The 26,174-nt window shown below is 29.1% G+C and overlaps 5 protein-coding genes and 3 pseudogenes across 9 annotated transcripts; 3 read left to right on the forward strand and 5 right to left on the reverse strand.

Annotated features, from left to right (window-relative positions):
• Positions 1 to 1,770: 1,770 nt before the first annotated feature.
• On the forward strand, positions 1,771 to 5,155 carry LOC149884890 (ATP-dependent DNA helicase PIF1-like). Of its 2 annotated transcripts, none has more exons than XM_090094493.1 (2): positions 1,771 to 1,830; positions 2,110 to 4,207. In XM_090094493.1, exon 2 carries the CDS (start codon positions 2,897 to 2,899, stop codon positions 3,716 to 3,718), a length of 822 nt encoding a protein of 273 aa, XP_089950619.1. In that variant the 5' UTR covers positions 1,771 to 1,830; positions 2,110 to 2,896; the 3' UTR covers positions 3,719 to 4,207. The 2 variants fall into 2 exon arrangements, 1 of the variants encoding a protein (XP_089950619.1); XR_016454634.1 differs by lacking the exon at positions 1,771 to 1,830 and adding an exon at positions 4,256 to 5,155 and having other exon boundaries at positions 1,838 to 3,941.
• Positions 5,156 to 6,517: 1,362 nt separating this feature from the next.
• LOC145187057 (uncharacterized) lies at positions 6,518 to 7,695 on the reverse strand (annotated as a pseudogene). Its single transcript, XR_016454646.1, has 4 exons — positions 7,616 to 7,695; positions 7,365 to 7,531; positions 7,004 to 7,258; positions 6,518 to 6,860 (listed from the first exon to the last, which is right to left on the reverse strand). The product of XR_016454646.1 is annotated as an uncharacterized LOC145187057 (transcript).
• Positions 7,696 to 9,576: 1,881 nt separating this feature from the next.
• On the forward strand, positions 9,577 to 10,324 carry LOC145186714 (oxaloacetate tautomerase FAHD1, mitochondrial-like). Its single transcript, XM_080062937.2, has one exon. It carries the CDS (start codon positions 9,636 to 9,638, stop codon positions 10,281 to 10,283), a length of 648 nt encoding a protein of 215 aa, XP_079919063.2. The 5' UTR covers positions 9,577 to 9,635; the 3' UTR covers positions 10,284 to 10,324.
• A 543-nt stretch (positions 10,325 to 10,867) lies between these two features.
• LOC145186715 (oxaloacetate decarboxylase, mitochondrial pseudogene) lies at positions 10,868 to 13,757 on the forward strand (annotated as a pseudogene). The gene is made up of 4 exons (XR_016454908.1): positions 10,868 to 11,893; positions 12,284 to 12,371; positions 12,531 to 13,250; positions 13,393 to 13,757. The product of XR_016454908.1 is annotated as an oxaloacetate decarboxylase, mitochondrial pseudogene (transcript).
• Positions 13,758 to 14,111: 354 nt separating this feature from the next.
• LOC149884891 (uncharacterized) lies at positions 14,112 to 14,669 on the reverse strand. The gene has a single exon (XM_090094580.1). The coding sequence runs from the start codon at positions 14,667 to 14,669 to the stop codon at positions 14,112 to 14,114; it is 558 nt and encodes a 185-aa protein (XP_089950706.1).
• A 1,414-nt stretch (positions 14,670 to 16,083) lies between these two features.
• LOC149884892 (uncharacterized) lies at positions 16,084 to 18,932 on the reverse strand. Its single transcript, XM_090096558.1, has 2 exons — positions 18,003 to 18,932; positions 16,084 to 17,763 (listed from the first exon to the last, which is right to left on the reverse strand). The coding sequence occupies exons 1-2, from the start codon at positions 18,114 to 18,116 to the stop codon at positions 16,204 to 16,206; spliced, it is 1,674 nt and encodes a 557-aa protein (XP_089952684.1). The 5' UTR covers positions 18,117 to 18,932; the 3' UTR covers positions 16,084 to 16,203.
• A 674-nt stretch (positions 18,933 to 19,606) lies between these two features.
• LOC149884893 (uncharacterized) lies at positions 19,607 to 20,445 on the reverse strand. Its single transcript, XM_090096205.1, has one exon. It carries the CDS (start codon positions 20,443 to 20,445, stop codon positions 19,849 to 19,851), a length of 597 nt encoding a protein of 198 aa, XP_089952331.1. The 3' UTR covers positions 19,607 to 19,848.
• Positions 20,446 to 20,510: 65 nt separating this feature from the next.
• Positions 20,511 to 22,769, reverse strand: LOC149884894 (uncharacterized; annotated as a pseudogene). Its single transcript, XR_016455059.1, has 3 exons — positions 22,206 to 22,769; positions 20,910 to 22,132; positions 20,511 to 20,813 (listed from the first exon to the last, which is right to left on the reverse strand). The product of XR_016455059.1 is annotated as an uncharacterized LOC149884894 (transcript).
• Positions 22,770 to 26,174: the final 3,405 nt, after the last annotated feature.

Here is a 26,174-nt window from a genome sequence, read left to right on the forward strand (position 1 = left end):
AATAGCGGGCAGAATATAAATTTACTTACTATTTTCTTGTAGAAAATATGTATACATATTTTCTTACTCCATCTCAAAAGTTATATTAAGTTTTAAACAATCTTAATATAAATAGTACAGAAATGTTTAACGTTTAACGTCGTTTCGTCATTAGTTACTAGGCTTTGAAAAAGCGCATTCTCTAAATGCACGCGGCCATTGCAGAAAGATCTCTTAAGCGAATTGAAACTTTTTTCCTTTTGGAATTAAATTATTACTTTAGATTTGGAATTTAATTATTAGTTTAGATATATTACATAAAGAATCATATTAAGATAAATAATCATTGCTGAGATCATCTTATAATTGAAGTAAGTATATAAAATAGTTTTATATACATTTTTATTAGGTAAAGTAGAAAGGATTTAAATTTTAATTAGTTAAAGTAGAAAGGATTTAAATTTTTATTAGATAAAGTAGAAAGGATTTAAAGTAGAAAGGGTTTTAATTTTTTAAATCGTTTATATTTTGTCTGTTTTAGTTTTTCTTTTTGCAGTTTTGTTTTTATTATCTTATTTTTTAGAAGGAAAATAGGGGTATGGATGTTATTTAAAGTTATACTAATGCTATTTCCATAAAATAGTTATTACTACATTGAAATTTCTGTAATGCTATTAACTATTTTTGTTCTTTTTTAGAAAATTAAAAAAAAATAAATTAAAATTTTGTGCCAACACTGACATGGCATGTCACATGTTATTGTATGTAACGGTTAAATTTTGTTATGAGGATTACAGGTCCAATGAAAAAAAAAAAAAAAAGAAGGAAAAGAGTATTGGGCGCTACTGCAGTTTCTCCCCCCCCCCCCTTTTTTTTTTTTATGATTGATTATGATAGAGAATTTTATGCTGATTCAGAAAAATATAAAAACATAGGCCTGAAAATCAACGGAAAGTGCTTTAATTCGAAGTCAAAGTTGTAAAAAATCCCACTAAAAACCCTAATATTCGCCATTTTGAAAATAATAACTTAATGATCTTTTTGCTGACAAAAGCAATACATAAATAGCATGGTTTTTACATTAAAAAAGTTGTTAAAGTATGTTTATCTTGCGCAAGTTTTTGTGGCAATGAAAATAGCCGTTTTTTGATAGAGAATAAACTATATTGCAAGTAATGTACTTTTGTAATAAATTTTAAAAAAGAAATCAACAGTTTTTTTTTCCTAAAAGAAGAACTTTTGAAACTTATTTCATTGTTGTTTTATCACATGTAAAATTTAGAAATAGTAACCATTAAACCATTTTTTTTTTAATAAAAAAACCAGTGTACGATACAATAATAATTATTCCTCAGTTTGTCTGCATTCTCAAATTCTACGTTCAACCTTTATCTGAAATCTTCCATTAATTTCATTTCGTTATAACAAATTCGTTATAATACTCTAACAGTAATGCAAAGGCTGATGGAAACCAGGTCTGTTTATTGCGCAATGTAACGGTAATTAGTTTTCGTTAAAAATAAAAGCGTTTTGAAAAAAAATGGCGAATATTAGGGTTTTTAGTGGGATTTTTTACAACTTTGACTTCGAATTAGAGCACTTTCCGTTGATTTTCAGGTCTATGTTTTTATATTTTTCTGAATCAGCATAAAATTCTCTATCATAATCATAAAAAAACAAAAAAAAAAAAAAAAAGGGGGGGGGGGGGGGGGAGAAACTGCAGTAGCGCCGAGTATTGTTTGTAAATATGCATTTTGAATCTTTTTAAATTTTCTCGCGTCGTTTTTAAAATTTTTGTTTGCACGCGTTTATTGTTTGCATATATGCTTTTTTGATATGTATGTGTATGTGGTAATAAGTGCTTTATAGTTGTTTTATCTATGTGTTTTTACAATAATGTAAAGTAGTACAATACTGTAAAGTGTTTTTATTGTTTGTGTATGTGTTATATAATTGTTTTAAAAATGTGTTTAAATATGTATATAAGGTATATATTTAACCTTATTTACATATTTAAACACATTTATTGTGTTTATAGTTAGTACATATGTTTACATTATCTTATTTCTGTGTTTTCAAAGTGCTGTGACTTGGTAAACATCTACCTGAAAATCAAATATTTTATTTTAGAGAAGGAGCAGAACAAATGGCTTTAGATTGTGCAGCTCAACGTAATACACACCTACCAGCATGGTTTAAGTTAAATACTGAAAATGAAAGAGCAAATTGCTATTCTTATGTAGACATTCCTTATCACTTTGTATTTGATGATAAACATTGTAAATGGAAGGTTAGACATTGTAAATAGAAGGTTATGGGTGGTAATAAGGTGATAGTAAGAATGGATAAATTTAATCCAACTGGAGAATTGTTTTTTCTTAAACTGTTACTTTTGCAAGCAAAAGGAGCAACATCTTGGGAGGATGTGCGTACTGTAAATGGTATTGTCCTTGAAACATTTCGTGAAGCATGTGTTTTGAAAGAATTGTTGTAACATGACACTGAATGACAGAATACTCTTTCTGAGGCAGTTTTAACACGTATGCCAAAGCAAATTAGACAGTTGTTTTCAATTATTTTGACCTTTTGTGAATCTGACAATCCTATACATCTCTGGAATACATGCAAAGCTTTTATGATGGAAGATTTCATTCACCGCTCAGTCCCACTTCTGATAGCTGAACAAGTTACTCTTCATCAAATTGAAAAGATTATTAATCAAAGTGGTAAAATGCTGGCTGATTACAATCTGCCTGTTATTGAGTTTATAGGCTTAAATCTAGAAAATTGTGATGAAAATGTTCAACAACTGAAATAGTAGAATTGTGTATAAACACAACCAGCTGAAATAGTAGAATTGTGTGTAAAATTTTGTTTGCATTGGCTATGGGTGCAGAAGTTTGCATTAACTGAAAATATGACAGTACAAGATGGGGAAGGTGAATTTTCCCAATGTCTTCTAAAGCTTGGGAACGGAACAATACCTGTCAAAGAGGAGGATCCTTTTAAAGGATGCATTGAAATACCAAATCAGTGCATTATTAGAGAAAATGAATCAGTTGTTGAAAAGATTTTTGGAGATGCTGATCAAAATGATTATTCTAAACGTGTGATTTTAACACCAACCAATTTTGATTCATTATCAATCAATGAAGAAGTGCTTGAATGTCTACCGGGTGAGGTCAAAATTTATTTAAGTGCTGATCAAATTGATACTGATGACCTTAATGAAAGAAATAATTTTCCTGTTGAGTTTTTGAACAGCTTAACACCTTCAGGTTTGCTACCTCATTGTTTAAAATTGAAAATTGGTTGTATAATTATGCTACTTAGAAATTTAGATCTCAAAGCTGGGCTATGCAATGGTACTCGAATGAAAGTTTGTGCTCTTCAAAATAATTATATTGATGCAGAGGTTTTGACAGGTGTTTCTGGTGGTAAACGGGTTTTTGTTCCTCATATTCAATTGGCTCCATCAGATTCTAATTTACCTTTTGTTCTGAAATGTCGTCAGTTTCCTGTCAGATTGGCTTATTCAATGACAATTTTCAAAAGTCAAGGTCAAACATTTGATAGAGTTGGGGTATATCTCAAAAAACCGTGTTTCTCTCATGGTCAACTATATGTTGCATGTTCAAGAACTAGGGCATTTAATAGTTTGTTTTTCAAAATTGATAAACATTTCATTCAAGGTATGGAAGATGAAAAGTGTTACACAAATAATGTTATATTTTTTTAAATATTTTAATTTTTTTTTTCATAGTTTTTGATATATATACCTGTCATTTAATATGTTTATATGTGTAATAATATGTTTATATGTGTTATATGAAACCATATTTGTTTATAGCTGTATATATGTTTAAATTATGTTGTTTCCATGTTTACAAAGTGGTGTGAGTTGGCATTATATTGAGCAAGATTGATAACCTTGCCAGCCAAGTGGTGTACTTATAGCAGAGGTGAGACTTGGCAGCATTTAGTGTCAGGTGGTGTTACTGCTTTAGAGCTAGGTTGTGTTGTCTAGCCTTTTTTAATTATTCTGGAAACACAATAATGTCTGTTAATGTTTAGCGTAACCTTGATCTTTAAATCTAGGGTGTTTTAATGTCCTAAATTTGAAGTAATTGAATAACTAATATTGAACATAAAAACAAATATACTTTTATGTAGTTATATGTTTAGTAAAAAGATAAATATATAGTTAACTTTAAATTGGTTTTATAATTTTGCCTTTCATATTTTAATTTGGTTTGTTATTTTTGCTGGATTTTAGGATCAAGGGTGTGAATAATCTATTGTTATGTGTTATTGTTGTGATGTTTTGTGTTGATAGACTGCTTGGCTTACCTTCACGTTGGTGTCTATTGTTAAAATGAATCATAGGTAGTTTCATTATTGGAACTTACTGCTTTTATTTATTTACTAAAAGCCAAGACAACATTATTATTATTATTTTTTTTTTTTATATTAGTATTGATAATCCTTTTGCACTTCGAAACAGATTTTATAGATACATTTTCGATAAATGTTTATATTAACTGCCATGTCAAAATAGGTTACTATAAATAGGTAAATCGATTTTCAGTTTTTATGTGGTGTTTTTTTTTTGTTTTTTTTTTTTTTAAGGATTTACGATTGACGCATTTATACGATTTATAAAAAAAAACCTAATTACCTTTTATTGTAAATTTTTGTCAGTGGAAATGATGTAAATATATGCAATAATGTAATTTTTTTTTTTTTAATTTTCTCTATTTTATGCCTAATAATTTGTTGTACGTAACTTTGGGGATCTATTTAAATGGGGGGTGAATATTGTAGTTTTGCGCATTTGTCAAATATCGAGTTACTTAAATTTTGTAACGTGTTTAACTAATTAATTAGCTTAGTTTGCATTTGCAACACTTTTGAGGAAAGAAAAAATTGTTATACATGTAAATCATTGTTTTACATTTTATTATTCTGGTAAAAGGTCTCCATCAAAAACTTGACTACTCTTAACAAAAATAACTCTATTCTCCTGACCACCATTAAGACAAAAACGGGGAAGGGAGGTCCTTTACTAAAAACTATTGAAACAAAGAGGGCATATATAAAAATGGTCAGACAAGTACCATATATAGTAATGGTCAAATGATCAGTTATTTTTAATAAATTTATTTAGTTGTGTGTATTTAACGTTTTAAAGTCAATTTCCTTTTTTTAAAGATACATGTATCAAGGGGATACCAAAAAATTAATAACTCGTATAATTTACGTTCGCTTTATATCAATCTTACTAATTAAAGTTCATGTTGTAAAAAGTATTACAAGAATTTAGATTTACTTTTTCGTCAATTTAAAGCATGACGAAGTGTTACTATTTTGTGTCAGTAACTAAAAACGTTTTGTTTTGAACTTAGTAATGTCGAGGAAAACGGTTCTGCCCTACACTGATATGACCTGTGTCAGTTGTAAATAACTCAATGTTAAGTTATTGGTAAATTATTTTACCTCGGCATACTTTTTATTTTAATTTTATAGATGGTTTAATTTTTTCAATTTGAAGGCGCTTTTCTAATTGGGTATTAGTTTAAGGTTTCGCAACTTTAAATTGTGGAAAACAACCACTAAAAATTAAGTAACAGACCGACCATAACCCGTATTACGGGTTGCTTTTTTGCTAGTTATTATTATTATTATTATTATTATTTTTATTACCATCATCATCATCATCATCATCATCATCATCATCATCATCATCATCATCATCATCATCATCATCATCATCATCATCATCATCGTCATCATCATTATTATTTTTATTATTATTATCATCATCATCATTATTATTATTATTATTATTTTTATATTTATTATTATTATTATCATCATAATTATTATTATCATTATCATTATTTTTATTATTATCATTATCATTATTAGTATTATTATTGTTATCATTATTATTATTATTATTATCATTATTATTATTATTATTATTATCATTACTATTATTATTATTATTATTATTATTATTATTATTATTATTATTATTATTATTATTATTATTATTATTATTATTATTATTATCATTATTATTATCATTATTATTATTATTAATATTATTAAGGGGGGAGAAGAGAGCTCTACAGCATGTTATTCTTTTGAAACGCGACTCATAAAATGTGATTTATTTTTACAAAAGAGCAAATGACTTTTTTAATCAAAATTTTTATAAATCTTGTTTCGACTGGTTTTAAAACTTTATTTTTTATATTGATACACATACCGTAAGATTGGGTGGCTTTGGCCCATTTTACACCTTAATGTCTATTGCATGAAAGCCACAAAAGTTATTTCCTCAAACACTAAGTACTATTAGAAGTACAAAGAAAGGACAGTTAGAACTTTTTGTCTCCCATTTGAAAATTATTTACCTGAAGTATCTTTTGGGTTGGTTTAAATGGTGGGCCAAAGTCGCCCTGTGTGTTAGGGTGACTTTGGCCCAACCCTGTAAAATGGGACTAAAGGAAGCAAAACAACAATAAAAATAAATTTACAAAAATAAAGTGACAAAAGAAGATGTAGTAACAAAGTTCTTGTATACAGTAAATAAAATATAGGTACAAACTAAACAAGTATAGGTACGAAGTAAACAAAACAGTTTAGGTATAAAGTAAACAAAAATGACTTAATAAATGTTTTAAAAAAATTTAGTGAAAAAGTTCTGGAACTGAATAAATTCCTCTTTTTGAAATTTTCTTTGGTTCCTCAATAAAATTGACTATTTCAGACTAGGGAAAAAAAAGTTGCACTGCTGGTAGTGACCATTTCCAGTTAAGTCCATTTTTTTTCATAATAGTAATTTCTGCTCCATTTTTTCTTAATTTTTTCAACTGCAGAAAAAAAAAATTTCCAAAGTTACTTTAAAATTATTCAATAGTTATTACATTAAATAATATTAGTTATCAAAATAATTAGTTATAAAGTTTACTAATTGATTAGCTAAATATAAATAATTCAAAATAAATAAACAAACCTGTCCAGGATTTAAATCTCCATTGCATTTAACAATTACATAACAATTCTCTAAAAGATTTAACAATTTCTCCTTTTTACAAACATTTTTTGTTTTATTTTTTAGAAGTCTCAGTAGTTTCAGTATTTGTACTTGGGCCAGCAAAGTCAATGTTTTTGGTCTCAATTGTATTTATAATACTAATAGGTGTATCTACATTATTTGAATTTAATCTATTATTTTCATTTATAACACAAGATGATATATCAGCAATTCACCATTAGCATTGCCACAAAACATTACAGAGAACGAGTTCTTTGTAGAATTAATTATGCGTTCAGGATACTTACATTTATGCTTTGTTAATTTTTTTTTTTTAAACCTGGATCATCACTGAGATTGGTTTCATCATAATTCCATATATTATCAGGTGATATATTACTTATTTCATTTGATAGATTTATAAAGTAGTTATCAATCACAGTCGTTCCTACTTCTGCTCTCTTTCGCTTTATGTTGCTTGCAAATCTTACTGTGAGTTCAGGATTTCTTTTTAAAAAAGATCAAATCCAATCATCACCTGGAAAATTATTTTTGAACTGAGGTATAATGACGCCTTTTTTCTCTAAATACCCTTTTACTATGCATCTTAAATCACATTTATCAACAGGAAAACCAAACTCAGATGATTTTATTGCATATGCCTTAAACATGTCTTCTTCTTTTGATGTAAATATTTGCTGACCACCATACTTTTTAGGTTATGTCTGTTTTATTTTATTTTTTAATGTTGATCTTGGTATATCGTATTTCAAAGCTGCTTGTCGTTGAGTAATTAAACCATTCTTTAAATCTTTTAATGCATTGTCTAACTGTTCTTAAGTATAAGTAACATATTTTCTTTTTCCACGATTTGGCTTGTAATTTTGTGGCATATTTAAACTAAGAACTAAACAAATTTTGCTATTTACTAATACAAACTGTTATACTGTTTTTCTATTGCATTACTACTACAAAATTTTTCATTCCAACATAGTAACCACCATAATATCTATAAATGATCACTAAAAAAGGTTTACTCTAATACATGGGGTGACTTTAGCCCGGGCCAATGTCACCCTATGTAGTGGGCCAAAGACAACCTTTTTTTTTTTAATCTCAATTGCAAAAAAGTAATAAACTGTTAAGCTTTCAAAACAAGATAGAATCAAACACTAATGGTTTAAAATTAATTCAGTGTATATTCCAATAAAAAACCTTCTCCAGGTACTGCTATCGATGTAAAAGTTTACACACCTAAAAAAATTCGGATTTTAGGTGCTTCTTCTAAAGTGCAACTTACAATAATATCACAAAGACTCGAGTTAAGTAAACTAAGTTAGACTAAATAAATAATAAATTTCCAACAATTTGCTACTAAACATTAACCAGCATACCTTGAGGTATCGATTTTAAACCATTTTTTAAAAAAATTTTGCTCGGGCTAAAGTCATCCCGTAGGGCCAAAGCCACCCAATCTTACGGTAATAAAAAAACGGGGTTTACTTGAAATTATAAATGGATACTAATAGTTTTAAATATATGCATTTTTACTATAAAGAACTTTAGTGGTTTTATAAGTTTATTATAGTTTATAATCATTAAAAGTTTTTCAATTTTCTGTAAAATGTTTATATTTTTGACAACAAAGTAAGAACTTCACTGAAATAGAGTGTTGTGATAAAAATTATACCAGATACTATTTGATGCATTTTTTTAATATGTTCTATATTCAAAATCTGTATTAAAAAAAATAAAAACCACGTCGTTAATACTTTTAAAAGATAACTTTTAAACAAAATAGATCATTGCTCAAGATGGTGAATGTCAGCGATCTTGTGTATGTTTTTCAACTATTAACTTCCGATTAGAGCAATTTACTTTGATTTTGAGGCCTATATTTTTATACCATTCTTAATCAGTCTAAAATTTTCATAATCGATTTTAAAAATAGAGGGGTGAGGGGGGGGGGGGAGTTGAGTAAAAGCACTTTCTTAATAACAAATATTTAACGAACGTATTACACAACTGGGTTTCTTTAATCTAATTTAAGTGAAGATAAAAAAGTTCCAAACTTGTTGAAGAAAATGTAAATAATGTTTACCAGTGTATAACTTCATTCTTAATCTCTGTATATATTTTTCTTTCTCTTAATGTATATTATGTAATCTTTTATTTGTGTATATGTATATATGTACATGTATAGAAGTGAATACGTTTTTTTATTAAATTTAATTATTTTATCTCTTTAGTCTAATTTATGGGTGTTATTATATAAATTTTGTGAAATTCTTTTTCTATTGTGTGATTAATTTTTTATTAATGTTATTTTTGTATTTTCTTTATCTAATTTAGATTAATGAGTTTTATTTGTGGAATACACACACATACACACAATAGTTACATTAGTTTCAATAATTTCAGAGGTGTTATAGTATTAGGATTTTTCAATATATTCTGTCTGATTGTCTTTTAAATGCAGAAATTATGGAAACACTTAAATCTAAAATAAATAAAATATTTCATTCTGTAAAAGAAATAAAAAGAGTAAACAAAGTTTTTTCTTTATAAGCATTTTTTGGTATTATTTTAGAAATAACTTGTGAATGCATTTATGATGAAAGAACTCCAAAATTTTTCAAAGATCTGTCGAAAGATTGTTTGTGTAGGACGAAATTTTGCAGATCATGCATCAGAGCTCAATAACCCAGTACCATTAGTCCCTCTAATTTTTCTTAAGCCTCCTACTTCAATTATTAAACAAGGTTCTTCAATCAAAGTTCCACCAAAATGCACCGCACTTCATCATGAGGTGGAACTTGGTGTTGTTATTGGAAAAGGTGGATCTAACATTCTAAAAGACAAAGCCTTTAGTCATATTGCTGGTTATGTATTAGCTCTGGATATGACTGCAAGAGATTTCCAAGAAGAGATAAAAGCAAAATCACACCCATGGCTTTTAGCAAAATGCTGGGATACTTTTTGTCCAATTAGTGAGTACATACCAAAAAGTAACATAGAGAATCCTGAAAATTTAGAGTTATGGTTGAAAGTTAATAATAATTTAAAACAATCAGGCAATACCAAAAATATGATTTTTGGAGTTTCAGAAGTAATTAGTTATGCAAGTAAGGTCATGACATTGGAAATTGGAGATTTGATTCTTATGGGAACTCCAAAAGGTGTTGGACCAGTGATCTCTGGAGATGTAATTGATTGTGGTATAAAAGATGTAACAGAAATGAAATTTTTTGTAGAATAATATTTTGATTCAGTATATATATATATGCCAGCCAGGTTTTTAGTTGGAATTTTTTCAACATATTTGTTATATATTTTAACTCAAAATAATTTCTGATGAATAAGATAGTATCTTAACAACTTAAGTTATAAACTTAAAGTATCTTAAAGTATTATCCTAATACCTAAAAATATTATAACACTATATAACATTTGATATTAACTTAAAATCAACATTAAGAAATCTTAATTTTTAATGGTATTTGATCAATTGTTTGACCAGAAGTTATTTCGAGCAATTAGGATTACGTATATATATTTATAAGTATATATGTTGTTTAAGTTGATTCTTATATATGTCTACAGTTAGTTTTTTTAAAAAAGTAAACAAGTAGTTAGACTTGTTTTTTTAAACAATGAATAATATTTTTATAAACAATGTTTATGTCTAACTTGCTTTAAAAAAGTTATAATAACTATGAAAATTTACTTAATCAATGATCTGACATTTATTAGAAGAGGTTTATTTCTTAAGTTTATAATAAGATTACTAATAATTAATATAAGGATTTTAATTCTTGTAGAATCCTATTCTATTAAATAGTTGAAGCTAATTTGTGTATTTCTAAGAGTATTTTTTAATAGAAAATAAGCATTCATTCATTATAATATTATAGAAATGGATTTGTGTCATTTTGCTGCTACTTGTAGAAAAATAATTGGTATCGGACTTAACTATAAAAAAGCTATTGCTGAATTGAATATCCCGCCTCCAACATCACCTATCTTGTTTTTAAAAGCCACTTCAAGCATCATCAAAGAAGGACAACTCATTAAGATACCCAATGGATGTTTAGATATAAACTATGAAGTAGAACTTGGCGTTGTAATTGGCAAACCAGGTTCTAATATCCTGGAGGAAAATGCTCTTGATCACATTGGGGGTTATGCCTTGATTCTTGATATGACATCTGGAAGCCACCTAAAACTTGTTAGAGAAAAGTCTCTTCCATGGTGTATTGCTAAAAATTGGGATACATTTTGCCCTGTTAGTGATTTCATCTCAAAAGACGAAATTGCGAATCCTAATGACCTTAATCTGTGGTTAACTGTAGATGGAGAAATAAAACAATCAGAAAACACTTCAGACATGTTATTTAATGTGGCTCAAATAATTAGTTATACAAGCCAAATAATGTCTTTAGAACGAGGTGATTTGATTTTGACTGGCACACCCAATGGAGTTGGAGCTGTAAAATCAGGGCAAGTAATTGAGTGTGGCATAAAGGGAATAAAGAAAATGAAGTTTTCTGTTGAAAAAAATACATGAGACTTTTTTTAAAAAAAAATTTTTTGAGTTTGTTTACAAACTCTTGTATTGTTTTTTTTTTTTATTTCTGAGTTTTTAGTTATCTTCTGAGTCTTATAGTATACAAATAAATTTTTCGTCTCTAGAGGGTCATAAGTTTTTCAGTTCAGGATCGTTTAGTCTAAATTTTTTAATTTGTCTTGATCTCTTACTGAGTAGGTTCGTTTTATTCTTTTCGTTATCATTTTACATTTTCCTTGTTTTGGTTTTAGTCTAACAACATACTAATGGCGCATGCTCTGTTGGGTTCAAGAGTTTCTATAGTAAGTCGTGTTTTTAATTAGATTAAAAGTACTTGTTGCAATTAAACATGAAATAAAGAGCACCTAAAGTGTATGAAAATGTTTATAATATTTAAAGACCACGTGGGGAAAACGGTAACCACAAGTATGGTTTCTAAATAATAAATTTTTAGGTTGAGCATAATTAATAATTCTTACGTCGTTTTCTCATAGGCCACAATGCTATTGTTTAAAAAAATAAATGGCAATAAATTTCTAATCAAATCCCATAAAGATTGTCAACATGTGCATATATATATATATATATATATATATATATATATATATATATATATATATATATATATATATATATATATATATATATATATATATAAAACTAACTCCTGTAGCTTATAATAATTTTTTTAGAATAAATTGCCTTTTTTTCAACCGATACGAAGAATTACATCTGCGAAAAATATGATTGTTCAAGTTATTACTTTTCGGAAAAAAGTTGGTGAGAATATTTAAAACACCGTTTTTATTCATAATTTAGACAGATTAACATAGACTTTAGTTTTGACACGTAGATAATTTGCCAAATTTTTCTTGTCTTCCTCCAATTGAGAAACGTTTGTTTCTCAATTGCAGAAAATGCTTTTTTTTGTTTCAATAGGTCCTTCAGTGTACAAAGGAGTGGATGAACATGTCAGTTTTAACTCGAAGCCCATCTCTGTTTATAAATGTCCAGATTATTACAAACATAACAATATGTCTTTTTACGACATTGAAAAAGACATCGCTGCTTCCAATTACCGTTTGAAACAACCTGCTTCTCATTAAGTTTTAAGAAATATATGCTATAGATAAAAACTTGAAAATTTGTTTCTATTTTTCTAAAATCCTCTGTAACTGTAAATCCTCTGCACAGTTTCATTTTAACAAAATCAACGAACTAATTTAATTTTTTGTTTTTTAATTAATTAGTTAAGTTTAATTTTTTGTTTGATCTTTGTTTGGTTGTTTGAGAATTTTTTGAGCTTGTTGTTGCTTGTTGTTGCTTGTTGAGCAGCTATGAATTAAAGTTAAAATTAAAATATTTTCATCTGTTAAAGAAACTTATTAATGTTCATAAATTTGTAACAACAACAAAACAAAAAAAAACGTGTCTTTTAGGGGAGAGTGGGGCACCATGAAACACTTTTGGTTTTTGTTTTGTAACTACATTCTTAAACACATTTTTTTTTTAGTGATTAGTGCAATTTGTAGATAAATTTATACTTTCAAAATTAAATTCTTAAATTAACAAAATAAAAGAGGTCAAACTCAAAGAAACTTATTGAGTAAAATTCGAATTTTGTATTAAGGTACCCCATGGGTGGGTTACCTTTTTGGGGTACTTTTTTTTTTCTTCTGATAAGATTGCTTTCTTATCTTACTTTTCTTTTCTTTTAATTCGAGTACAGTTTTTGTTGATGTATCTGTTGCTATTATACTGCTAGCTTTCTCATGAGGTTTTATTTTATTTTTTCTTTCAGCGAATCACATGAAATAAGCTCAGCCAAAACAACATCAACAGGGTCCTTTGTCTTTAAAAACGAATCAACGGGTTTGATGACTTCGAGTTTCCTCTCAGGAGTAACAACTGCAGCAAATGTGATGTTGTGCTTTGTCCTCAGGTGGTTCCTCATGGAGCTTGTGGTTTCTCCTTTGCACAATTTCTTGGTTGCAGAGCTTGCACTTGGCCAATTCAAGTTCGTTTGAGTGCAAAAAGTGCCTCCAAATTGATGTGTTATCATTGTGGACTTCAGAAAACGACATTTTCGTTTTTGTGAAAATTTGTTTCATTTTTTTTACTTCACAAATTGCAGTAACTTACATTAAAAGTTCAAGTGGAAGCAAATTGAATGTTTTCATTTATTTTCTTGAGCAACTTCATATCAAGAAAAGTGTTTTAGAATTGCCAAATAACCAAGTAAATTTTGTGCAAATGATATAAGTTATAATCTCTCTAATTCGAATCTCTTTAGTTCGAAAATCTCCATAATTCGATTAAATGTTAAGTCACCGTGAAATGTGCAAAAAAAAGTCAACTTTCTATAATTCGAAAATCTCTCTTATTCGAACTTTTATTTTTCCCCATAAAGTTCGAATTAGAGAGATTGTACTGTATATCCAAAAACCGGTTTCGAAAATAACATTTTCGGTTTTCGATTTCCAAAAATTTTACGGTTTCCGGAAACCGGTTTTCCTTTCCCTAATAATAAACTTTGAATGGAGCAAATACAGAGACATCTAAGGGCTGCATTTTGTGACTACTATGTGGTGGTATAGTAAGAATAGTAACACCAGTATTCTTTGCAAGATCAAGAGCTTTTATAGATAAGTGGCTCTCGTGATTATCAAATATAAGTAGGAATGGATTTTCCTTTGACAAGAATGTTTTTGATATAAAATGTTGAATTACTTCTACAAATAACTCTGTATTCATCCATCCAGTTGGATTTGCAAGACCAAGAGATCCAGATGGTGCATTATTAAGCATATGTTGCTTAAACTTTCTTTGTGGGAATATTATTGCAGGCGGTATGATAGCACGTGAGGCACTTATGAAATAACAACTTGTCACCAAAGTTCCACACTCTCTACTTGTCACAGAGTTAACTTGCTTGATGTCTTTTTTAGTAATTATTTTATTACATCTTTGTACAGTGGTGGTAGCTGTTTCATCCAGATTCCAAATGCGAAATCCATCACCAAGCTTTGTTTCTCTTAAATACAGTGCCTCTAAATTAGTAAAAAAACTTTTGGACATGGTAATTTTTGAAAGATGTCATTCTTGACAAAGAACATCCTTCTGGCATTCGAATACTTAAAGAATTCATTTCTTAATAAACACCCTCCTGTTAATACTTAATCAGCAGCTACCTCCATTGAGTTACTCGAGAAGGTTCCTTTACTAGTTTTTCTTACATAGCTCCTCATTCTAATCTAAAAATATTAAAGCAATAACAAAGAGGCTTTACAATGTATAAAAAATCAATTCATGGTCATGTCATGATTTGATACCACGCTGAGCTTTAAGTTACGTAAATAGATTTTACATAATAATAGAAATCAGTATAAAAACATAAATTAAATGAATGGTAATCCTTCAACAAAAAAGAGTTAATAAAGCAAACTTATGTCTATGTAAATTTTTGTAACTTATGTTTACAAGACAAAGTTAATTTTATAACTACATAAGTACATCATCATGCTACGTGCATAAATACAAAATAATGTAAAATTTATTTTTGCTACATAAACTTCATTTATTGGTCCATCGATTTTTTACCAAGTTAGGTGAAACATTAAAGTATCTAAGTCGATGTTTCCCGCCGGGAACTAATTAAAGTATGCTTGACTATCGAAAAGTTTTTAAAACGGTACATTAGTTTAGTGCCCCACTAAAACTGTTTCATGATAGCCCATACGTTCTAATAAAATAAGATGACAGGATTTTGTTTTTCAAACAATTATTTTGCACTGAAGAGCTCATGAAATATAGTTTACAAAATAGAAGCGCTTCCCAAAGAATAGAATGAATAAAACACCGTAAAACGCAACAGATCCAAAAAATTTTTAATTACTTTGTAATGCAAAAAACACAAATTTGAACCTTTCGCAATATTATTGACATGTTCTGATTTAAATAATACGTTAAACAATACATCTAGTACCCAGACAGCCTATGACACTGGGCCAGAATTCCGGCGAATTATCGCAAGCCGTGACGACTAGATTAGTAACGGGCCAGTACTGGCCCGAGTCTGGCATGCTTCTGGCGAGTAGTCGTACGCCATTGCGATGGCATTTGATATTGGGCCAACACTGGCCCGATTGTGGCGGCTACAGTGTTTTGGCCGAATGTCGTTTCGCCATAACCGTCATTATTTTGAATATTTTCTGCGGTAGGGGAGAACGGGGTGAGATGGGACAAAAAAATTTGCTTGCGTGCTGTGCTTTAAATTTTCCACAATAACCATACAAATCGGTTTAAAACTATAGTCCAATGAATTGTCATGTTAAATTATTGCAAAACCCATTATTTAACCATCAAATTAAGTTCAAGAGCTTGGTTTTTTAAAGTGACACTGTTTGTCCCATGTCACCCCATGTTGGGGTGAAATGGGACAATGGTTGGGGTGAAATGGGACAAAAATAGAAACAAATAATTTTAAGCATTATTTAATTGTTTATTCTACTCCTTATAAAACATAACAATACACAAAATTTATTTATGTTTAACAAGAATAAAATACCATTCTAAATGCATTTGTAACTTTGTTCAACAGGTTGCTTGATGTTTAAATTGAGTCAAAATTACGTTGATGTCTGAGGGGGTAACTTTTTTTCTTTTTCTTATCTTTATCTTCTTTTTTTCTTTTACATTCTGATAAACTTTCAACTAGTTCATTTCTTGTTGGTGTGTCAGTCAATACCAGAGACCTAGAACATTTTTTTTTTGCACTTTTTCTCTTTGCCACCCTTTCACCCGCTTTTGGAAATGGCCTTATATCTTCTGCTGTCCAATGGTAGGCAGAAGTGCTGATTTGCTGTTTCTTTTCATTAATAACTTCAGATACAATACACAGTGATGTGGGGATTGTTTGTTTGTCGGATTTGTCATTTGCTGGAATTGGTCGATCAGATACATAAGAACATAAAAAGTCGACATCACTGAAAACATATGGATCGTACGGGAAAATGCCAGCTGCTTTAAAACCATTTTGAATGTTTTGGGAAGTAAAGGCTCTCGTATAAGCTATTCCTAAATTTTCAGAAATGTCATATATCATCATAGGAGTATTTGGATGCGCCTTTAACCATGAATCACATGCTAAATTGTAAAATTTCTTTAATGGCCCAAATACTGATCTGTCAAGTGGTTGGAGTTTGTGGCTGCAATGGGGTGGCAATGTCAAGAGCACAACATTGCTTTCCTTAGCTTTATCCATCAGTTCAATCGATATATGAGTTTTGTGGTTGTCCATTATTAAAAGTAATGGATGATCCTTGCTGGGATGCCCATACTCCACAAAATGATCAAACCATTTCAAAAAAATTTCTGTATTTATCCATCCACTAGGATTAGCATCACCTTTTGTACCTGTTGGTGCACCTTTAAGCATATGGCTACGAAAGTGGACACGAGGAAATATCAAAAACGGTGGAATAAAATTTCCAAGGGCATTAATGCAACCCACCATTGTAACTAGGGTTCCCCTTTCAGCAGAAGTTACCTGTCCTACTTGCTTTACTCCTTTACCAGCAATCACTTTCACTGGCTTATGAACAGTTGTCAGACCTGTTTCATCAATGTTGTAAATGCAATCAGCAGAAAAGTTATAGCGCTTCTGCACACTGTCAAGGTTTTTGAAGAAAGTATCTACATTTGTGCGATTGAAACTAGTTGTTCGACTGAGGCTGGTAGCTTCTGGCGTACGAATAGATAATTTTGTACGGTTTAAGAATAAATAAAACCATTCAGTTCCAGCTGTTTCACTCTTTTTCCAGTTTTCTGGTATTTTAATGTCATTTTTAATTGCATATTGATATGCAAGTTGCTTTGTTTCTCTAACATCAAGTCCATAATGCATATTAGATGCTTGACGAAGATATATTGAAAGTTCATCTTCTTGTGTCTTATTAAAAATATATTTATGTTGTTCATCAAAGTATAAGTTACTGTAAGAAGTTTCTTTGTTAGCCTTTATTTTCCGCTGTAAACTTGATTTTGAAATTGTATACTCTTGTGCAGCTGCTCGTAGTGATAAACAGCCAGATTCGACAGCCATCACAGCAGCTTTTATTGTATGAGCATCAGGCTTTAACCGACTTGTCACTCGTTTGTACTTTCTTGGCATCTGAAAAATTATTACTCATATTACTCACTCCATTATTAAAAAAAATTATGCTCTTTTTAATTGCATTAACCAAAATCCAGATTAGGCTATAAATTTTAAATTTATTTTAATGAAAATAAAATAGTATCACAACCCTATAAAACTTATAATGTGATTAAATTTAATAAGGCTAATAGTGAAGAACTTTATTTAAACTGAATTTAAAATACAAAAATGATTGGCATTAAAACAATACTTACTGTGAAAGATGTCTTCAGGACAAAGTAACAAAGAAATCCAATATAATAATAATTATTTTCTATGATAAAAAACACTTTACTATAAAGTAAACATTGAAATCTTATCATAAACATAAATATAATTTTCTGTTCATTTGCTTTTTTACAAAAATATTGATTATAAAAGTTAAAGTACAGTAAATTAAAAAAATGATAAAATTGAACAGTGTCCCATTTCACCCCATATCTCCTGTCCCAAGTCACCCCATTACTCGTAAGTGTGAGAAAACCTTTATTTTATATAGTTCTCGTAGCCATATGCTAATCATATTTCTTCAGTAGTTAAATAAAACAATAGTGAATAATTAAAAACCATAAACATAAAAATATATGCAAACAATACATAAATATTTAATATTAATGATGTCTTCAAAATCCAGGAAAATTGTTAGATTTTTACATATTCGCAAATAATCCGAAAAAAAATACTCCTGAAACTTAAAAAACACAATAATATGAAGAAGCTATTGCAAACTTATAACATATATAAAAAAACTTTTGCTTTATTAAATTTTTCACTGAGATATTGCCAAGTCCCATCTCACCCCATGTCCCATCTCACCCCGTTCTCCCCTATCCATGATGATTTTATAGACGCGAAGCCAAATGCTTACAAGGTATATTTTGCAAATTTCTTTCTTTTGCTGTTATTTTTTTATTATGCTATTATTACAATACGTATTGTAATAATAATAGCAAATGTACGTTTGCTATTTAAAAAAATGTTGCTTTTTTTTGAAAACATATAGTTATGTTGTAATTAGAATTGCAATTGCTAATCCTAACTCTTGCAGTAGTAAATACTACTGTAAAAAGTTTAGATGTGGTATGATGTAAATAATGTAAATTTCACTTATGCTGGCACACATCATGGCGCTACTCGACTTTCTCCCCCCCCCCCCTAATTTTATGATTGATTCTGATAGAGAATTTTATGCTGATTCAGAAAAATATAAAAACATAGACCTGAAAATCAACGGAACTTTTAGCTGACAAAAGCAATACATTAATAGCATGGTTTTTACGTTAAAAAAGTCGTTAAAGTATGTTTATTAGGGTGTTTCAAAAAAAAGTCATGTCTGAAAAAAAAAAAGAGCCCTAGCTTATCATCTGCCCAGACCATGATTTAGTACTAAGGATTTTTTTTTTTTTTTATATTTGAAAATCCTAAGGGTCCCTCCAGGGGGTAAAAGGGGCAGTTTTTTTAGCGTTTTGTACCATTTTTAAAACAGTTTGGAGGAAGTCTTAACATTAAAATTTTTAATTTTTTTTTTTATATTTCTGTTTTTAAAGACCTAGTTAATCTAAATAAGACGGACTCTATTCTCCAAAAAAAAAAAAGCTTCTAAAAACTGTTTTAAAAAATCCTAAATTTAGGGTTTTTTTGATTTTATAAAACCCATAAATGTTAAACAATATTTTTTTGAAATTCATATTAGTAGGTTTATTTTCGATTAAATTTTCGATGCAGTATTATATTAAATTCACTTGTATTCAGCTACAGAGTTTATTCTAGGAAATAATAAAAAAAGAGGGCCTGGGAATGAATAATAAGGAAATGATTAAATATTTTTTGTAATGAAATATTCAAAACCAAATGGTTTTTTCCGAAAACTAAAAAAAAAATAAAAATTTATGAAACTACAAAAAACTTCAAATCCAATGTAAAATTTGTTTTAAATTGAAATACAGTAATCTTAGTTAATTTATGATCATCTTTATTACAGCTATCTATTAAAAACAAAGTAATTTTTCAAATTAAAAACAGATTAAAAATTTGTTAAACAAAAAAATGTAAAATAAAAAACTAGATTTTTTTTCTGCTAGCAGCATTTTCATAATCGATTTTTTTTCTGCTTTTTCTGTTTTTCTTGTAATCATTTGTGAAGAGAAGGGTGTCCTGCCTTTTCTCCTCAGAATATGCTCTGTTTATTAGGTCTTGAACTAATTTTACCGCCCTTTCAGAGCAGTCATTAACAACATCAAGTCCAATTACTGTTGCTTTAAATTCTAGATAAAAATCATTGAATTTCCAAAATTCTGGTGGTGTTTTCATCCATTGAGTTTCTGCTTTTCCATGTCTAAGCATATCAAAAACTAGCCACGACTTGTCTGTTATTAATGGAGCTAAACTAGGAGGCTCATCTTTACTGAAGTTAAGGCTTTTTAATATAGCTTGGTCCATTATTTGGCGCTCCAAAGGGAAATTTTCATTTGGACATCTTGGTAAACTATACAGTTTCTTGGCCATATCACCACGTTCCCTACATTCTTCATCTGCTAGGGCAAAAACTACCAAAGTGGGATCCAAATACCAAGTATGTCTAAGAATAGAGCTCGTAACAGCTTGGGAGCCAAGTAGATTCCATTCCTCATATCTTTTCATTTGCCAGTAAGCTTTCATATCCTAATAAACAGTATTAATAAACATTTTGAATCATTTTAATCAATAGCAAGCTTTCTAACCTCTCAATAAATTATTAAAAGACCATATACCTGTGCTGGTGCTAAAGAACTTAACTCTGCTTTTAGAAACCACTCTGTATAGAAAAGAGATATGAATAAAACCATACCAGTTATTTCTTCTTTTTCTTTGTTAGTCAGGTTTGGAATTTCATTCATTAAAAGATACAATTTTAAATAGTATAAACCTTTTCCCATGAATCTTGAATGGTGAACTGGTCCCGGTAAATGGAATTTAAACCTATTTGACGATAGAACCATTAAAGTAAGTTCAGCTAGCTCATGGTATTCTTTTCTAACATTTCCATCCTAATAAATTTTTAATATATTTTTAATTTGTTACAATCGTTTCTTTTAAATATTTAGAATAAATAGACATAAACAAAATCAAAATTATAATAGCACCTTTTTAAAGATCTTTGAATTGATCACATTAGTAAAAAACTGAATAGCAGCTAATTTTTGATTATATACCCATGTTCCAGGTGGTATTATTAGTCTTTTCAGCTCCTTAGTTTCAGTATCTACACAGTTCCAATTTTTTTTTTAGAAATTCAAATAGTTTGTTTTCTGGACCAGAAGTTTCGCTGCTAGGGTAAACCTTCCAGAAATGAGTTATGTGTCGCTCAATTACATGATGTCTACATGCAATCAGCAACAATGGGCGTTGAATCTGTTGAACTAATCTCATGCAAGTACCTTGCCATCTTCCTGTATTTGCTGAAGTTGTGTCAAAGCAGAGACATTTAACTTTATCTCCTAATCCAAAAAACTCCATTAATTCAAAAATAGCTTGCTTTTGATTAACCCCTGAACTAGACTCTATTGGAAGAATGCCAAGTAGTTCTGTTTTCCCATCAATCCTTACCAAAACTGCAATTCTATCTTTTTTTAATTGCTTTCCTTCCGTCAATTCATTTACTATTTTTCCATCAAAGTGTATGGTCATTAGTGAATCTGATGATACTACACTGTTTTTTATATATTCCCTTATTTCTGTTGCTCCGGCAGATACTATGTTCTCTGCAGCTCTATAAGATGTTGATTTAGAGCACTTAAAGTTTGCTACAGAACCACCAGCCATGACAATAACACTACTAATCAAAGCTGTATGTTGGTGGGGTGTTATACCCTCTCCCACTGCTGTATGAGCAGTAGACTGAAGTATATTTTTAGGAAGAAGAACAGAATTTTGAGTATTAGGAATCTCATTAAAATCAAAGTCGATATCTGTTTCCTGGCCTAAATCGTCGCTAGTGTAACTAGAAGAACTTAGATAATCTAAACCATTTTTATCTAACTCTACACATAGCTCTTTTTCTAAATTTGATTTGCTTCTTTTCTTTCTTCCTACAGAATACTCATATCTTTTATCTTTTCCTCCAAGACTTCCTTTCCTTTCCCAAAGCTGGTCTTTTAAGAAAGCAATATCTTCTTCCTTGTCTTTCATTTTTCTCATTTTATCTTTTAATATTTCCTCAAACATAACATGAGGATGTTTTCCAATCCAAAATACTTTATTCATTTGTTCTTCAAATAAATGTCTTTTTTTTACTTCAGCAAGATTTGTTCTTTTTCTTTTATCTTTTAATTTCATCCACTCTTTTAACAGTTTCTCAACTTTATTCCTTTAAAAAATAATATTTGCTTGTATAATGGTTTATGGATTAAACTGATTTAGAGTTCAATGATAAAACTTACCTTAGCTTTTGTATTGTAAGCACCTTAAATCCACCACGTATCCAAGGACCCATTAATTTAGATAATATGCAGCAGTCAAACTGATCAACTGGGCAGTTAGGTATAAAACAGGAACTTTTGTTAGTACAACCTACTAAGCACTTAAGTTTTGCTTTACATCTTAATTTTCGTAGAAAGAGATAATATTGAATTACCTCTTTAGCAGTTGCAAATTTATTTGCTGGAAGTTTTATGATATATTTTTTAACTAAAAATATTTCAACCAATCTATTACTTCTAACTTTTTTTTTCGGTGGCATTTTAACAATTTTTTTATTTTTAATCTAAAAACAAAGTTTTATATAACATATATTTAAATAAAACATTATTTACTGAAAAGATTTAAAATTTTATTTAAAAAAATATATAAATAAGTACACCGTAAAAATATTTGTTTTTGTTATATATTTATGGATTTTTGGGTTTTTTAAAACAGTTTTTAGAATTTTATTTTATTTTTTTGAGAATAGAGCCCGTTTTATTTAGATTAACTAGGTCTTTACAAACAAAAATATGAAAAAAACATTTGAAAATTTTAATGTTAAGACTTCCTCCAAACTCTTTTAAAAATGGTACAAAACACTCTAAAAATTGCCCCTTTTACCCCCTGGAGGGACTCTTAGGATTTTCAAAAATAAAAAAAAAAAAAATCCTTAGTACTAAATCATGGTCTGGGCAGATGATAAGCTAGGGCTCTTTTTTTTTTTCAGACATGACTTTTTTTTGAAACACCCTAATGTTTATCTTGCGCAATTTTTTGTGGCAATGAAAATAGCCGTTTTTTAATTATTAGAGAATAAACTATTTTGCAAGTAATGTACTTTTGTAATAAATTTTAAAAAAGAATTCAACAGTTTTTTTTTCTAAAAGAAGAACTTTTGAAACTCAGTTCATAGTTGTTCTATCACATGTAAAATTTAGAAAATGTAACCTTCAAACCGTTTTTTTTTAATAAAAAAAACCAGCGTACGATACAATAACAATTATTCATCAATTTTTCTACATTCTCAAATTCTACGTTCAAACTTTATTTGAAATCTTCTATTAATTTCATTTCCTTATAACACTTTCGTCACCATATTTTAAAATAATAATGCGAAGGCTTATGGAAACCAGGTTTGTTTATTGCGCAATGTAACGGTAATTAATTTCTGTTGAAAATGAATGCGTTTTGAAAAAAAATGGCGAATATAAGGGTTTTAATGGGATTTTTTACAACTTTGACTTCGAATTAGAGCACTTTCCGTTGATTTTCAGGTCTATGTTTTTATATTTTTCTGAATCAGCATAAAATTCTCTATCAGAATCAATCATAAAATTAGGGGGGGGGGGGAGAAAGTTGAGTAGCGCCTACATCATTACAGTAATTTTATATGAAAGTAGTTATGTTTTTATATTACAACAGTTTGAATAACATTCATGCAAGATATTGATTTAACAATAAAACAGAAATGGTTAAAGAAAAATCTATTTAAAGGTTAGAAGATAAAGTTTTAATCACAACAACTGTAAGATAATCAAGTTTTTAAATAAACACCTTTTTTATATTATATATATATACACTGCAGGCCAAAAGTTTCCGGACACTTGGATTTTGTTTAATTTTTTAATTCTTTCTCCCATAATTATTTCAATAAAATTCAAATATCATATTTATTTTTTAAAAGATACATATAGTTACTATTTAAGAAAAAAAAAAGCCAAAAAATGAAATAAAAAAAATACTAAGAACACTATTCTTATTACACTGTCTTTTTGTCAAAAAATAACCCACGAGTTTTTATCACTTTTTTACGATCCGTGGCATCCTATTTATTAATTTATTTATTATTTCGGGTGTAATTGATAACCAGGATTCTTCTAATATTTGCCACAGGTGCTCTTTGGATGTTGGGCATTTTTGTCTGACCTTTCTTTCCAATTCTTCCCACAGTAACTCTATTGGGTTTAAATCTGGTGATTGGGCTGGCCAGGTCATGATTTTGAGGGCACCATTATCCTCTTGTTCCTTTATATAGTTCTTACATAATTTTGAGGTGTGTTTAGGGTCATTGTCCTGCATAAAAACAAAACCACGACCAATAGTTCTTAAGCCAGAAGGTATAGCATTGTTTTCTAGAATTATTTTATATTGTTCTTTTTTCATAATACCCTCAATTTTAACTAGGTCACCTACACCAGCTGAAGAAAAACATCCCCATACCATAACTGACCCACCACCATACTTGATTGTCGGCACTAAACACTCTGGGATCATTTTTTCTTTAGTTGTTCTTCTGATGTAAATTCTACGCCTTTGCCCAAACAGTTCAAAATTGGACTCGTCGGTCCATAGTACTTTTCCCCAGTCTTCTTCTGTCCAATTTTGGTGGTCTATAGCCCATTTAACCTTTTCTTTTTATTTTCAATCCGTAGCAACGGTTTCCTGACCGCTATACGGCCAGAAAGTCCTGCTTGTCTAAGACGTCGCACAATGACTCAGAACGATCAAAAAACGGTAAAAATTAAATAAAATTTGACATAAATCGTAAATCAATAATGCTATATATCAAAATAATAAATTTTTGGGTCAAAGATTTCAAATTTATAAATAAATTTTTTTTTTATGCGTAGCTTCGACGCGTATAACGCGTGCTTATGCGCGTTTAAGGTGACTATACGCGTAAAAAAATTTTTTTTTTCAAGTTTTAGAATCTTCAAGACAAATACATTATCTTGATATATTACTCTACTTGATATTTTTATAAAAATGGTTTTAAAAGGAGGTTGATATTTTCTAAACGATATGCTTAATACTTTTGGATCTGATCTTACAAGGTAGTGCATCTGATTCATCACTGTGTTTAACCTTGAAATTTTTTGCCGTGTGCTTAAGTCTAGAATTTCTTATCTGTTTATTTAAACTCTTCAATGCATTCCATTGCTTATGGGGCCTTCCAGAACCAAAATGACTATTTTTATTGTTCATAAGGTTTCTTTGAAGCCAACGATTTTCTTTTTGTATAAATGTATCATAATTTCGTCCACATTGTGTTAGTTTTCTCTTCACCTTTGAAATAAATGTAACTAAAGCAACCTTTAATTTATTTAAGTTTTCTTTGCGAATTTCTTCAGTATTTTTTATTTCATTAAGTAAGTAAATCCTTCCATAATCGTAATTTATCCATTCCTAATTCACGTATATTTGGGATAAGATCTAATCTTTTCATTGTTATTGTTTTTAAGAACCATCAATATAATAAAACTAATATATCAGAAACATCTTAAATTACATTATACATTTTTTTACTTTAGGGGAGGTAGGGGAGCATTGGGCAGTCGGGAGGTTTGGGCCAGTTATAAAACTATAGCGCTATGGTAGAAAACAAAAAATATCTATAGTAGATTGTGAGAAATGAGGGGGTGCCCAAACCTCCCGACTGCCCAATGCTCCCCTACCTCCCCTACACTGTTTAAAATTTTATTTTGTAATGACTTTAACAATTGTCACATTGTTACATCCTGTAATAACACTATATTACTAAGTTAACATTATAATACAGGAGCTACTAAAGTTGTTCAGTTGAGCTTTTTCAAACATGTTTTACTTATCAAATAATAAATACTTTCAAAAATGGCGGAAAACAAGGTTTTTAAGTGTTTATCAACACTTTTATTTCTTTAATAACTTCCAATACCGCAGGAGACCGCAGTAATCCCTTTATAATTTAAAAGTAGAAATGTTAATTAACTAGAAAAAATGTATATATTTTTGGAACTCGGTAGAACATTTTTTTAGCTGATATATAAACAAAAAAAATACAATTACTTGCGACCTTTTTTTTAGAAAAGTCTTTAAATTTAAACAAAAAAATCAGACTTTTTTTTTCTTTTGAGTAAATTTGAAATATATAGAGCCAAAAGATTATCTTTAAAAAAAATATACACTTT

The sequence above is a fragment of the Hydra viridissima genome, unplaced genomic scaffold (assembly GCF_058129835.1).
Source record: "Hydra viridissima isolate aposymbiotic clone 2 unplaced genomic scaffold, HvirCarnegie_v1 scaffold_8, whole genome shotgun sequence".
NCBI lineage: Eukaryota > Metazoa > Cnidaria > Hydrozoa > Anthoathecata > Hydridae > Hydra > Hydra viridissima.

Bases quoted from the DNA above. Each gene is read 5' to 3' on its own strand.
- LOC149884891 (XM_090094580.1), bottom strand. From the start codon at position 14,669: ATGTCCAAAAGTTTTTTTACTAATTTAGAGGCACTGTATTTAAGAGAA.
- LOC145186714 (XM_080062937.2), top strand. From the start codon at position 9,636: ATGATGAAAGAACTCCAAAATTTTTCAAAGATCTGTCGAAAGATTGTT.
- LOC149884893 (XM_090096205.1), bottom strand. From the start codon at position 20,445: ATGAAAGCTTACTGGCAAATGAAAAGATATGAGGAATGGAATCTACTT.
- LOC149884890 (XM_090094493.1), top strand. From the start codon at position 2,897: ATGACAGTACAAGATGGGGAAGGTGAATTTTCCCAATGTCTTCTAAAG.
- LOC149884892 (XM_090096558.1), bottom strand. From the start codon at position 18,116: ATGTTTATGATAAGATTTCAATGTTTACTTTATAGTAAAGTGTTTTTT. The intron at 17,764-18,002 runs GTAAGTATTGTT...ATAATTTTTCAG, and splicing joins TCCTGAAGACATCTTTCACA to ATGCCAAGAAAGTACAAACG.